Below are 15,281 nucleotides of genomic sequence, written 5' to 3' on the forward strand. Positions count from 1 at the left end.
GGTAGTTGTCAGCTGGTTCAGAATGACAGTAAATTACATGGTATTATCAAAATTTTGATAACCAGACATTAGGTTTGACAAGAAATACTGTAGATTCACACAAAATTTTCAAGGACTGTTGTTATATACAGTTCTGGCTACCCAAATTTTAAGAAAGAATTTGGAACTAGACAGGCACAGAAATGGGTTGCTACAATGACTAAAAAATGGCAAACCTATCACTTGAAAGGAGTTTATGAGTTTGGTTTGTTTAATAGAGTCAAAAGGAAAGACCAAGAGGGCTGATTTATTCTCTAAGTATGTGAGTGGGGAAAACACAAGAGAGGGAGAAGACCTGAGGCTGAAGGACAGTGATGACACAAGAACAAAGGGATACAAGCTAGACAGGAATAAATTCAGATTGAAAATCAGATTATTTCTCTGCTTTAGAGTAGGAAAGGTCTGGAACATCTTTCCAAGTCACATACCCAGATAGCCATTTCATTAATTTATTAACAGGTTTATATGATGTGAGTGTCCGCAATAAAATAGACTAAATTTGTTGACCCACGAAAGTCTATCCAAGTCTCCATTCCTAGTGCATATCTTTCAGAAACCCATGCAATATTGCTTAGTTACTTAGGTAGTTCCATTTTTAATATGTTCTAGTGTTTAACTATTTTTCCAGTTAGGAAACTGCGTTTTATTGCAGGGTTGAAATGTGTGCAGCCATTCACCCATTGGACCTCACTGTACTATTAGCTGCAAGATAAATTTCTGGGCTATTGGACATCTTTTATGCCTATGACTCCCAGCTACGTTGGTCAAGTCACTGCTTTGCTGCCTGTGCAGTGAAGAGAGAAAACGCTTTAAACATTGTGCAGCCTCCTGTCTTATTCTCTATATCAGTTGTGTGACCCTCCTTTAAGCTCATTTCCGTAAATGTTTGGTACAAGACTTTAATCTTTCTGATCTACAATGGCAAGATAGTTCTCGACTCCTTGGGTATTGTTCTCGACTCCTGTTTGCTATTCTAGGGTATTGCATTCGAAGTTAGTGTTGAGTGAGTTTTCCTTTCTGGCTACATAAATCCTTCTCTGTCTCACCCCTTTCTGGAACAGAATCTCATCTCCAGTGAGCAGAGCTTGTGCTTGTCCAGGAGCATCAATCTTCCATCTGGCTACATGCAAAATAAATAAATAAACCACATTTTGCTACTTTTTAATTTGACTCTGGAATGTAGAGAATGTTATAATAATGTCTTTCTCTCTTCGTTATGCAGTTGCCCATGAATCTTTGTATCAGTTTTATATACAACCATATCTTACCAGCAAAGATTTTATATTATCCTGTAGATAACATTATTGGTTAATATTTGATCAAGAATCAATTCCCGGCTCCTAACTGGACATCCTAATTTCCAGTATCCTAATATGAAGCTCATAGTAGATACCTTTCTATGGACAAAAAAAATTAAGATCTGTCATTGAACCAGCTTCTGTGCCATCCATGTTGTCCACAGTTGGTTCCATATAAAAAGTTTAAATCAAAACATTGTATTACAAAGATAAATATCTTGAAAAAAATACATGGAGGCCATTTTAACATAACCAACTTTATCAACTATACCTGTCATCCTGTCAAAAACAGGTAAAAAGCTTGCTTGACAAGACTCTCATTCCAGTACAGCACGGTGACTAGCATTAATAAGATTTTTGCTTCCAATTCTTTGTTGACAGAACTGTGGATTAACCAATTTATTATTTTGCATAGGATTAATGTTACATTAACTCACCTGTACTTCCCCAGATAATTTCTTTTATCCTTTTTAAGTATTTGGACTACACTGGCAAAGCTCCAGTCCTTTGGAATTCCTCAATTTTCAGTATTTCATTTGTACAAAGTAAATATAACCAGTTGAAATCTGTGTTATCTAGCAAGTTGCTAATTTTTTGTTACTAATGAACTATCTTTGGCTGGCAAAGGAATATCAAATACTGAGTGATTCCTTACTGCATATAGGAGTTTCCCTGTTAAGATGTCAGCATCTGTTATTATTAGAAACAACAGAAAAGTTGCTATTTGTCACATAAACACTTCATAAATACCCACTTTTCTGAATCCAAAATAATATACATTTCACTTCTGAATATGACAAAATAAATATTTAGGGAGTAGTCTATCCTACTGTCTAATAAATTAAATGTGATCAAAATGGCATAGGTATCCATAGTGATATATATAAAATTATGTATACCCATAATCATTTTTAGGTATAATTTTAATCTATAAGCATTCAGTGTGTCTCTGAATCAATAATATGTGTGCAACAGTGTTGTTTCTAGTACAGTGCTGTTCCTCCTCTCTTCCTAGCCCGAGTTCCATGTAACAATTTATGATCATTAATATAGGAACATCCTCAATGCATGCTATTCTTTAGCTTCCTAGCAGAAGTCTAGAGACATATATGTTCAATAGCAGACCATTATGTTACAGCTGCTTTTAATACCACCACACTTTGTGTTCTTTATCTGAAATACACATTTTCAGTACTTTAGGTCATGAAACAGTGATGCATTGTTATCATTGTATTATAAACACAGTCCATAATGTCTGAATCAAAGAAGTTTCCTTTTTGTTAATGTATGAATTAATGTACTGGGAAGCTGTGCTTATGTATGTGCTTTATGGAATCTGAATGTATTTGCTCAGAAACCTAAGTATGAGATATTTAAACACAGTGCACCTCTCTGATGCTTACTGATTTAAGGCAAATTACAGCAAACTTCTTTTGTTGATAAAACAAGTCTGGTTTGGCATTCCTCTGTTGGTTTTTGTTTGTTTGTTTTTCTTCTTTTCTTTTTTTTTTTTTTTTTTTAACAGGTGATTATCCAGCTCCTCGCGCTGTTCTAACTGGTCACGACCATGAAGTTGTCTGTGTGTCGGTCTGTGCAGAGCTGGGACTCGTTATCAGTGGTGCTAAAGGTCATAAATATTTTTATGATATGTCTTAATGTTTTTAGTGGTACTTCTCAGTCTTCCCTCAAGCCACATATATTTTAGTTATCCAAAGTCTCCTAAGATGTGTTGTAAATCTGGGGGAATCTGAAGCAGCTTACTCTGAATGTTATTACTTGCTATCTGGACTCATGAGGTTTAGGTTGATCGTTCCTTCCAAGCATCAGCCTGTGCTACTATTCCCCTCAGATCTGGAAGAGTAGTTGATATAAATTTATACACTAATTCATAATGACATCTACTGATTTTGGAGAAACCTGTTGATAGAGACCTGTATTTAGGGGAGAGCCAGCTCCAAGTTCTCCACCCTGATCTTAATTGAATGGCAGTTTCTAGGACTGACCTCAGTCTCCTCAACGAGGGTAGCAGGGTCTATTTGCTTGGTTTTGGATCTGTGGACCACATTTCATCCAGTAGGTTTTTTATAGTGAATTCCAAATAATGAGGAGTTTGCAGGTTTGTTGTTACCTCTCTTCTATTAAACTTTTTGAGCCATCTGTTCACACTTTTTCCCTGTTACTTATCTATGGAATCCAGAGTATCCAACAATTACTTATACAAATGTTCAAAATACCTTTCCAAACCTGCAGCAGTCTCCTGTAAATAAAGCTCAATGAGTATTTGCTTCATCTTTCCTTGATCTGTTTCTCCTTCATTTGTTCCATTTTACTTGTTCTGCCCAACTTTTTCTTTTCCCCTTAATTCCATGTCCACTTTTCTTTCCCCACTGCCCTCTCTCATTAGCTGCTTTTCTTAATTTGTCAAACTGCACATCTTTTTCTCTTTTCCCTTCCTATTTGCCTCTCCCTCCTCCCCCTTCTTACTTCCTTTGTGCTAAATTATCTCTTGTCCCTTCTTATTTCCTTTCTTTGCATTACCCTTGTCCTTCCTAAGGTTCTTCTTGCTTATGTATCTTCCTGTCTCATTTCCACTCCACTCCTACATCCACATCCACTTGCTTTTTCTGTCTACAGCGGCACCTGTTTTATCCCCATGGATAACCTTATACTCCTTTTTAAAAAGTTTGCTGCTTCTGAGGGTAAGAAGGATGTGATGCTTGTTCTGCCTGCTTTTGCTCACAGTTGAGCTCCTGGGTTATCGTCTTTTATACTGCCTCAGAACTCAACATTTTCAAAGCTGAGTGTGAAACTTTCGAGTAAAGGCATTTTTAACAGGAAATACTGATGGGTCATTAACTCTCATGATGACATGCTACGTAACAGTCATAGGCAAAGTAAAGACATTCATGAAAAAAATGTACAGTGATGCTGAACCTAAAGTTTTTTCTTGCAGCACTGCTATTTCTTATCTTTTAAGCCATCTTTATACACTTGTACTGCTGTAATAGTGTACCCTTTCCAACTATCTTCGTGCAAATGTCCTCATATTAAAGTAGCTGGAATCTGTACTTGGTTTTCTTCTGCTTCAGTAAGTATATGATGCTTTGGTATCTTAGGTATTTTTAGAGGTAAATGCTGCTGGAGGATCAAAGACTTTTATATCAAATCCAGAATAAGTTTGTAATTGGTCAAGAGAAGTGGAGGTCCAGTCTGCCCCTCAGTTACTCTTCTCATGTTCTTCCTCTTCAAACTCTAGTCTATATATAAATGTGGAGAGGAAATCTCTTTTTTATTGCTGGTTTCCAGCAGATGCCTGTTTGATGCTTCTTCTTCAGTTTCTATCCTTTCCAGTCCCTTTCCAGTTTCTTAGGTTGCATTTCATGGCAGTGCTGTGTTGCTCTGCTGTCCTGCCTGAGCGCTGCCTGTCCCCCTCGGGGGCAGGGGGCAATAACACATGCAGCACTCAAGAACCTGCTGGGGCAGGGATACAGCACATACAGGACTCCTCTGAGAAAAATCCTGTACGTCAGGTTGAAGTTTGCACGTTCTTATCCAACAAATCGAAAAAAAGAGCAGTCCGTCTATATGTCTTTACAGTAGCATCCTAAATCAGATTTTCTTTGTGCCTTTTTGTGTCCTTGACCACTCGACTACAAAAGTCTTACACTTTTCTTTTGAAAAGTCTAACATGGTAATTATTCTAAAGGTGGAGGCATCAATTCTTATAATATTCTGGCACTTCAATATTTCCAAAGCTGAAACTCATCTATTTTAGAAAATTAATTCATTCCATTGCAGTTGTATCCCATGGACCCAGTCAGGCTCGAGGTCTCTCTGCTAAGACTTTGTGCAAACACAGATAAAAACCTGTACCAGAGGGCTCGCAGATGCATGCACTGATGCTGTGATTCATTCTACCTGGGCAAACCCAGCTGCTGTGTGAACTTCAGAGAAGTTAGAAGGGCTTAATGCGAGGTGGCTGAGTTTGCCAGTATGAATTTACTGTCAGGGTCATGTGTAAGGAAGAGATTACTGTGCTGTCCAGGAGTATCCTGTGATTCATAAAAGAAGTAATTTAGTAGTTACCATGACTCACTACATTTATCATAGAAGAGACTCTTTTTCTTAGTAGAAATACAGATCTCCCTTTCAAAAGTGCTTTTCTCATAGATCTTGAAATGGAAATAGCCTAGTTTTGCATCTTAAAATGTTCATTGTAGATTTCATAGCTGTTTTTTTCTTTCATCAGCAGTGAGAAAAGGACATTAAAATCTCATATTAAAATCTCTCTGGAGTAAATTCAGTTACAGTGTGGTCTTATAAAAGCTCTTCTAGTCCAGATATCATAGTAACTGTTGACTGTCAAATGTCTCCCATTGTTAAAACAATTCATGACTGAAATCTATGCATTATAACATATTCATTGGGGGAGAGGACCTACAGGAACTGCCGTTGTCTCTAGGAGAAATATGCAGTGATACAATTATATGCCCTCTGGGAGTTGCTCCTACTAGTCACTGCTAGGGTCCCATCTGTTTAATGTGAATGGGCAGGCTAAAGAGAGTTCATGTTGTTGGAGGAAAGCAGTAAGGCTGAAGCTTCTGAATGCCTGGAAAGAGGAAATAATATTTTAGAAGACAGATCAACGAAAAATCCTACCAGTTTAAGTAAATAATAAACTACCGCTTTTAGGCATGTTATATCTATTTTCTTAATATGCTAGCTCTTGCATTTCCTTTTCTGTTGCATATTTTAAATTCTTTAAGCAAACATTGCATCTTCTTATATCCATGCAGGACTAATGTGATATAAATGTGTATTATACATTGCATTTGTGCATAGCATATGTAGTTTGTATAAGCAGTAAATGGATGATATATTGTGTTTTCATATACAGAAGGTCCTTGTCTGGTACACACAATTACTGGAGATTTGCTGAGAGCCCTGGAAGGAACAGAAAACTGCTTGTATCCTCGCTTAATTTCGGTATCTAGTGAAGGTCACTGCATCATCTACTATGAACGAGGACGGTTCAGCAATTTCAGCATTAATGGCAAACTCTTAGCTCAGATGGAGATCAATGATTCAACCAGGGTAAATCTAAATTGGAACAAATATTTGTTGTATCTCCCCTTTATTTATTAAAATAAATGGCATTTGTTTGCCGTGCAGTTTAAAGGAAAACACATATGTAAAATTGTGGCCTCCTGGTTAAGTCATACTCACAGATCCTCTCATCTCCGTCTCCAAATGCAGAAATGCACTTGAGCTTTTCCAGAATAAATAAGAACAAATTGTTTATTATCCCACATGATTCCTGGAATTTTTGTTTGGAATTAAATTTCAGTGTGAAATACGTCTTTAAAACAAAATGGTCTGAAAAGAGTCCATTCTTCATTTATTAGCCAAGACATGAATTTGTGCCTTCAGGGCTCTGCTCTGTCTCTAGCACTTGAAGCAGCATTAGGAATGCAGATCACTGCTCTGCTTTAGGTGTTAGTGATGGCACTGAGTACTTGAGATGTTATGTGCTGAGCTCATGTCTTGGCAGATTAAGTTAAAGAGCTTTTTGCTTATATACGATGTTTAAAACCATGGAATTGTTTTATTTAAATTTTGGAGATCCAAAATTTGTTGGTTTATTTTTTTGACTGGGGAGAAGGAGGAGCGGGTGCCTTTTTCTTTGAATTTGAAGTGAGCAGAGCAAAAGAAATGCTTGTCAAATGCTTGATTAGATTTTTGTAATATTAACCTGTTTCCATAAAAGCTAACTGTGTGCTTGGGTTTTGTCTTTTTCTTCTGAAGGCCATCCTCCTGAGCAGTGATGGGCAGAACCTGGTGACAGGGGGAGACAATGGTGTGGTGGAAGTATGGCAAGCCTGTGACTTCAAGCAGCTCTATATTTATCCTGGCTGTGATGCTGGCATAAGAGCTATGGATCTGTCTCATGATCAGAGGCAAGTTTGTTGTTAATATTTGTATGTAAATGCTAAAATTGCACAAAGTATACATCTCCATGAACTCTAAGGTATGCATTTATGGTATGTAGATATGGTACGAAACCGTTACCTCAGTTGTTGATAAACCTTGTGGATTTACCTGACTCAGCATTTTTTCTGATCCTTGAGTCTCATAGCACATGCACTCATTGAAGTCAGTAAGCCAGACACTCAGGTAGCAAAATATGAGTAAAATTACATTAACTTAAGAACATAGGAATAGGGGATTGCATGTAGACTATAATGTGTAATTTTATAAGTGGATCTATCCACCAGGAGTGAGTGTGGTCCTTTCCTTTGACCTTCTTGAGCAACAGAGAAGCGGTGTACAAGCCTAGATTTTTGCAGTCACTGCTGTGGCACTAAAATGCACACTGTAAATGTAAAAGATACATGAAGCTGGTCCCTCAGTCTTCTATTGTAATGTGATTCTAATGGAAGCCTATATGTTGGTTGCATGTATGCAGGGTTATGGGTGGACTTGCTGTTTACAGCATGCTTCAGTCTTGTATTTCTTATCAATATCCAAACATGATGTGCAAAGAATTCATAGGATATTAGAAAAATCATACAACATTCATTTCAGTTTATTTTTCTTACACTTTCAGGATTCCTATGCTATGTACCAGTTTTGTAAAGCAACAAAAACACCTATAAACAAAATACATACCTAATTTACGCATGTATGAGTAGATGACTTGAAATGAGTTTTTTGTCTCAAACTTAGTCTAATTGAAACTAACTTACTGGAAGAGGCCTGTTCGCTTCTGGAACTTTGCCAGTTTATGCATACAGTGCTGTGCTCTGTTCAGAGAGATTTAGTTACACTGCAAAAATTTCAGCTAGCCTGTTTTCTCTATCCCTTATTGTAATACTAGGCTGGGAAACCTCAGCTGTGCAGAGTGCTTTAAGTACATGCTTAGCTTTAGTCACAAAATTAAGTAGAGAATGGCTTTGTATGGTTTGATAGTAGTGGTGACAGATACCTAATCCAATTTTTAAACTCAGCTATAGAATTAGAGGATATGTGAAAACGGGAAAATCACAACTATTGCTACCAGAACAACATAAATATGGGGCTGCATTTCAATATGAAGCTTTTTAGGAGTACCAAGGTGTGATCAGCTTATAATTAAGGCATCAGTTCAGTTCTCTTCACAGAGGCCTGTCATTCTGTCTGGGAGGCCCTAGGATATCCAGCTGATCCCAGCTGCAGCCCCAAGTGCAGAGTACTCCACAGGTCCTATGTCCCAGCTGCCAACCGGCATAGACATGTCAACCATCCTGGGACACCTCCATCGGCATGAGGTGCCTAAAATTAGGCAGCTGGGTTCTAAAACACCTGAATGAAGGTGTTTTGGCATAGGTCTCTTCATGTGAGCTACAGGAATAAACTCCTGTAATAACCATGGTGATCTACTTGCTACACCCTGTGGAGTCCAGAGGACAATTAAGCTCACCTTAAAGTACATGCCCAGTGACCGGTAGAGAGTTGGTCTCAGGCTACACTGAGGTTGCATACTGCAGGGGGATTGGACTAGATGACCTTTATGGGTCCCTTCCAACCAAACTGTTCTGTGATTCTATGATTAGGGCTGTATTTGGTTGCCTACCCATACCCAGTTAGTACTATTTGAGATACCTTGGAGGTCTGAGGTACATACCTGGGGCAACACATATGACAAAGGACCTCATGAAGACCCACACCCTTCTGGAAAGGCAGCTGGAAGCAAGTTAGGATGTGTGAGAGCATGTCAACTGGCATGATGCTTTTACCTATGTGATAGTAACTGAATGGACCTCTAGATCTCCCTTGACCATAATGGGAACATGTAAATTCGGCTTACACATCAACACCTAAACGTAGAGTCTCCATCGCAAATTGAATCCCACCCATGAGCTTTATCTTCAGTGTTGCAAAAAGTGCCTCATTGTTTTAGCTTTTTTACTGTTTATGGTAAACCATTGCTTGATAAGGTAAAAGAGGGTTAACTGGACCATCTTTTCTATCTTTTTCAGAACTCTGATTACTGGAATGGCTTCTGGCAGCATCGTAGCTTTTAATATAGATTTTAACCGGTGGCATTATGAACATCAGAACAGATACTGAAGTGGAATGAAGAACTGAAAGCCCAGGTAAAGCTGAGAGCACAAGTGCTGCAATGAAAGGTGTAGTCTCTGGTGGAAAACCACGTCTGCATTGACCTCCGTTGTACATTCCATTACACCCAGCAATAGCTGTACATTGTAGTCAGCAACCATTTTACTTTGTGTGTTTTTTCACAACTGAACACCAGCTGCTGAAAAGCAAGCTTGTATCATGTAAATTATATGAATTAGGAGATGTTTTGGTAATTATTTCATATATCTTTGTTTATTGAGAAAAGGTAGTAGGATGCGCCACAAGAGACTTTTGCAAATTCTAGGGAACCTTGTGTCCAGTTACTTCAATGTTTAGGCTTTGAACCTAACATGCATCCCATCTCCAGCCTCTTTTCAAGCTGAGATAAAAAAATACGTTTGATACTTTGTACATCAGATGCACATCTTAACTTTAAAGGGATACTTTTGTAAAAGTAAAACCTTGTATAAAGAACAAAACCGTTTCTTAATTTTATTGTGGAGTTACAACTTGCATGTACTTTAAACCTGATGTCTTGAAGGAACAGGTGCATTCACACAAATCAAACTGGAGATCTGCCTAAGGGTACAGCTTGTGTTAAAGGGTTGAATTTGGGCGCAAACAGTAATTTTGACATTTCCACCAACACATTTTTCACTTTTTGAATCTCAACTTTACCCCTCTTAAGTGGTGTTCTGCTCATGAAGCGTTTGGATAAAAAGCCATCATTTGCCATATTTATACTTTATACAATAGAAATTAAATCCCTCCCTTTTAAATTCAAGGACTGGACAGAAAGGGAGCAAAGAAGGAAGTTCAGTTAAATGCTTTGTAATGCTTAATGACTCCCAATACAGACAAAGTGCTATACTTCTGGTTTATTAACATTTGGCATTTAAATCATGGGCAAGACAGCCCTCAGTGATTTTTTTCCCTTATTTTTCCTCTGAGCAGCTTGGTTTATTTGACAGCCTTAGCTTCATTGTAAAGGTGACTGAGGTTATTTTTTTCGGTTCTTCTGAAAATCTCACCTGAAGCCACCTCAAACTAAGGCACTTCATGTTTTACAATACTGTAATGATAACTATCAGAATAATTTTCTGCACATTGTACTGATCAAATTAGACACCCAGGGGTATATACACTTTAATTCATGTTTCTTCTTTGTATATTTGGTGACTGTATTGTCATAGATGTACATATTGTGTCGGTAGGGCTATGAGGCATGTAACAGGAATGTAATTTTCTCGGAATTTACACTCACTTGCAGTCATTTATTTAAAAAGATAATGGATTCTTTGTATTGGCACTTTGCACCAGAAACATATCATTATTTATTGATGTGATTACTTATTTGTTATCCACCTTGTATTAGTAAGTTTAGCACTGAATTTCCTTCTTCATTGTTGTTTGTATTTATAAGGTTCTGAAATCATGGGGATCAGCGTAATGATTAAGTTATTCATCACCCGTCTGTAAGCAATATCTTGAGTTTGTAGCTTAGAATTGGGAGACTATTGAACATCTGGAAGACAAGTTCATTTCATCTTGAGATCATGGTGAAATATTTTGGATATATAAATTCCTTAAGCTATTGTAACCATGTTTTATTGCAAAGATGTAAAATATGCCAGATGTGTGTGAGTTGGAAATCAAAAAGAAAAATAAAATATGCAAAGAATTCAGTGATCGTTTTTCATTTTGATGAACTTTTCATCAAAACATTCACATTATCATTAGGAACAAACAATTATTTTAAGAAATCCTCTCTTATATGCCATGTATATGCCAAAATTATTCCTGCCTTAGTGGTTGTATTTCCTGGGGTCTCAGGAAATAAAACAGAGGTTACAGAGTGTGTTTTACACTTTTGATTATCAGCACCTGAAGAGAAGCTACTAAAGATACTTCGATCAGCAGAAGTGAAAAATCAAAGCTGTTAAGGGATGTTTAGGATCCCTGTGAACAGGCAATAATCTTGTATAATAGATGTCTCAGAAAGCAAAGCTCTGATGAGAGCCATTTTGGTTATCTCTCAATATCTGATAAAATGGAATTAATTTCATCTTATTTTGGGCACTGAAAGTTAGATATCTACACTCTTTGCATAGGAGAACAAAACAGATGGGATAAATTGCCTTTTGGAAATGCTGAGGTCCCTACAATGATTATAGCAAGTAAGTGGAGATAGATAGTTATCCAAATGTCAGCTGTCTAATTCAAGGTAGCAGTGGTAAGCAAAATACTTTCCTCATAATTAGAAAACTCACGATTGACTAAAAAGTATAATAACAGCCAACATTTGATTTGTTGCCCCACTCGTTGCCTTTCCATTTAGGATTGTTCTTTAAACAAGTATCAAAATGAACTAAAGCCAGTATTTGAGAACATTATTAGAATACAGTATACATTTTCGCAGGTATCTGTTTGTATCAGTCAGCTTTTGAAGTGGATAACCTTATTGTTTTGGGGCTGGAGGAGAGATGGGGGGGATGATGAGAAGATTGGTATGTTAATAATGGCACGTGAAAAAGTTTCTTGATATGTCACAACCTCCATTCCATTATTATTATAATATCACCCCTAATTTAGTACTTTATTCAACAAACCAATTTAAAAAATGCACCATAGCAGTTAAACAAAGAATTAATATTACTATTATCTTAATTAATAGTGTTCTTTGCATGAGGTCTCTCAGCATTACGTGAAGTACAATTTAGTCACAAATTAGCAGGTTTTGTGCCCAAGCAAAACTTTGTATGAGAAATTTGCCATGGGTTACAAAAAGAAAAAAATGACTACTGTATTGCATTCAGAGGTAGGGGTATCCAAACAGGTCAGACTCATAGTAATAGTAATAGTAACAGTAACAATAGTAGTAGTAGCCGTAGTAGTAGTAGTAGTAGTAGTAGTAATGTGCCATCTCCATTATGGTTTAAGTTACAAAAATTGAGTTTCCACAATGGCACAGGACAAGGAGAATGTATTAAAAAGCTGGTATAGTCACATAGATCAGCTTGATACAGTTTTTGTGGTGAAACAGCACTGTTGCCTTTTACTCTCTATTTAATTTCTATTTTTTAAGAAAAAAAATGCTATGATTGTGCCAGGATATTTAAATTCCTTTGTTGTTTTTTGTTGATTTGTGTTAATTACATTAGTATACACCTATCTGTTGCAGAGTCTCTTAAAGTAAAAAAACAGTACACACAGATCTTCAGTTTATATCACAAGACTTTCCCAAAGGTTCAGCTGTCTCATTTCTGTCACATAGTAAAGCTGGGTTAACTCGCCTTTTTTTCTCTATAGAAATGAGGGTTACTGATTCCAGGCAGTCTCTGAGAGCTGTCTGTGGAAGATGAAGCAGCTTTGACCAAACCAGTTAAATGTGACCAATCTCTCAGCTAAGGAAGGTGCAGCATTAACTGTGCAACTGAAAAATACCTACAATGAAAATAATGCACAGTTATTGGCTGTGTTCCTCCAATTAGTCCTAGGTTAAGAATTGGACTATAAGCTAGTGCCATGCCGGGAGGATGATGCAGCAGCTATAAGGCTTATTCCATGTCCAGATCCTACCATTGTTGAGGAGGATGCTGCTTGCTCTACCAGAGCAGCAATAAAAGAAAGGCTGCTGCATTTATCCCCAAGGAAAGACTAGTTAGGCTCAAGTTACTGGAAGAGCCTTGGATAAATAATGATTATGTTGATAGGGAATCTCACAGGTTGTGCTTGTAGAGCTAAAAATGCTACCTGTGAACACTAGTTGTGGCGGATGCTTGTTATAATATAGTGCATGCATCAACCCTGCTGACAAGCAAGCAGGATGTTTGAAGCAAGTCTCGTGCTGCCAGGGATAAAAGCGTGTGAAGCAGACACAGGGAGCGAAGGGTTGACTTCTGGAAACAGCAAAAGAACCACCTCCTGATACAAGACATCTAATACAGATAAATATTTCATTTGGAGACTTCTAGCTGAAGGTTATGCTCACATTTTCCAAGGATTTAATTGTGTACTGGTTTTATTTAGGTTTTTGTGTGTGCATATTACTTGCAAACACTAAAAATGAATGGACTAACACTTAAGCTGGTATTTAACGGAGGAAAGAAGTACTGGAATTGTGTATGTCTGTGTTTATAGACTCTATAACCCCGGTAATTAGCTTTGACACATCTACAGTTAAGTTTCAAGATCTGCAACTGACAAGAAAAACAAGTCTGGAGATCTTGTAAAATTTATAATCTGTGGCCATATAATTAGTTTACAGAGGGATTTACATAGATGAAAATCTGCCAAACAGCTGACTCGGTTTATGGATCCCTCTATGGTGACATCGTGCCCAAACTGCACTACAGTTCCATGTCATTATTTAGAAGTAAGTCCTCTCTCAGTTGCACCCCTTTTACACAAATAAGGATCTGGGTAACTAACATGAGTGCCTACGTGCAAAATTTGGAGCCTGGAGTGGTTTTTATTCATGAAAGGATTGGCATAAGGGCTCTGTGTGCCTAAGGGTGCCCCAATGCCAAGCTACCTTCAGCCTAGTGTTTCTAACGTCAAGCAGAGAATATGCTTTTATGTACAAAACTAGATAGGAAAAAAAAAATCTCCTCTGGTGCCAGAAGATTACAGACAGCTAAAAGCTAACTGCACCAGTGGATTTGGCTTAAAAGTTTCATGTCTGTTTATACTTTGAAGAGACTTAGTCTTGGCAGGATGCTGCAATGACCAAGCCCTGTGGCAAAGCTAATCCTAATATCATAGGCATGCAAATTTAAGAATGATGCACTTAGTTTCCCTGACTGTGTAGGAGAACTAGTGATTGCCAGAAAAGGCAGCAGAACAATTGAAATGGTCTTTCAGTCTTGCTTTACAGCTATACACATAAATCCAGTGCCCATGGCTGTTTAGATAGATTAGTTTGTACAGAGCTATCAAACAGGAAACAAAATAGTGCCTGGTGGCCAGTGTCCCCACGTGCACATTTTTTCGAATAATAGTAGTAATAATAAAAAAAGAGACTGCTTCAGTAGGAAGGGAGCAGGACTCTGGGAAGGGGCCAGGGGCCTGAAGAAAAGTCAGAGGGACAAATTTCCTCTACAACAAAACACTTGGTCTGTTTCTTCCAAATAGACCCAAACAGATTGTCCCAGCTCTGCTTCTACAATGTTCCGTCCCTCTCTCTTTCTGCTACTAAACACTTCTGTCCCCCTTGTTTTAACTTGCCATGAAGAACAGGCTTGCAAGTTGGGTTTTCTCTCTCCTGCAACTATGTCCCTCCTGGCATCCATCACATGCCCTCACTCCCCCTAACTGCCAGGGAGAACTAAAGTAGATTCAGCATAAAGCACACAGATGTGAAGCTCCAGAAGACCCATGGAAATCTCTTCACCAAGCTCCTTGCTGTCCTAGGGTGAGTTGCAGGAGGTTAAAAACTTGAAATGAAAAGGATATCCTATCTTTCATCTGTCTATTCAAGCAGAACCAGCGATCATGTGGGAGTATTTTTTCCCCTAGTAATTAGCACAGGTCAGAGCCCTTCTCTGACCCAAAAGCAAGTGGCATGACAGTCTCTAGCCCTGCTGCCAGACTCCCTGGGACCAGCCCTTAACCCATCCTTGTCCATGCACACTGCAGAGCGTTGTTTAGAGGGTGACAGGTTAATGGTGTGCTACTTACTTACACTGTGCAGACAAGCACAGCACAGTGTCCAAGCCTCCACCTTTCATTGCTCAAGTTGCTAGACATAGCCAAAGCACCTAGAAGGAGTCCCTTGGGCTCCATGATCATCAGCCTATCATCCATATAACACAGTCATGACAG

The 15,281-nt window shown here is 38.1% G+C and overlaps 1 protein-coding gene across 6 annotated transcripts in view; it reads left to right on the forward strand.

Annotated features, from left to right (window-relative positions):
* The window catches only part of NBEA (neurobeachin), a 510,952-nt gene extending 501,506 nt beyond the window's left edge, over positions 1–9,446 (forward strand). For all 6 annotated transcript variants that reach the window (XM_086481881.1, XM_086481883.1, XM_086481885.1 and 3 more), the window contains 4 exons: positions 2,863–2,964; positions 6,235–6,431; positions 7,143–7,294; positions 9,356–9,446. In XM_086481881.1, coding sequence (XP_086338007.1) covers positions 2,863–2,964; positions 6,235–6,431; positions 7,143–7,294; positions 9,356–9,446 — 542 coding nt within the window. The remainder of the gene's footprint in view (positions 1–2,862; positions 2,965–6,234; positions 6,432–7,142; positions 7,295–9,355) is intronic.
* Positions 9,447–15,281: the final 5,835 nt, after the last annotated feature.

Source organism: Leptosomus discolor, chromosome 1 (assembly GCF_034619465.1).
Source record: "Leptosomus discolor isolate bLepDis1 chromosome 1, bLepDis1.hap2, whole genome shotgun sequence".
NCBI lineage: Eukaryota > Metazoa > Chordata > Aves > Leptosomiformes > Leptosomidae > Leptosomus > Leptosomus discolor.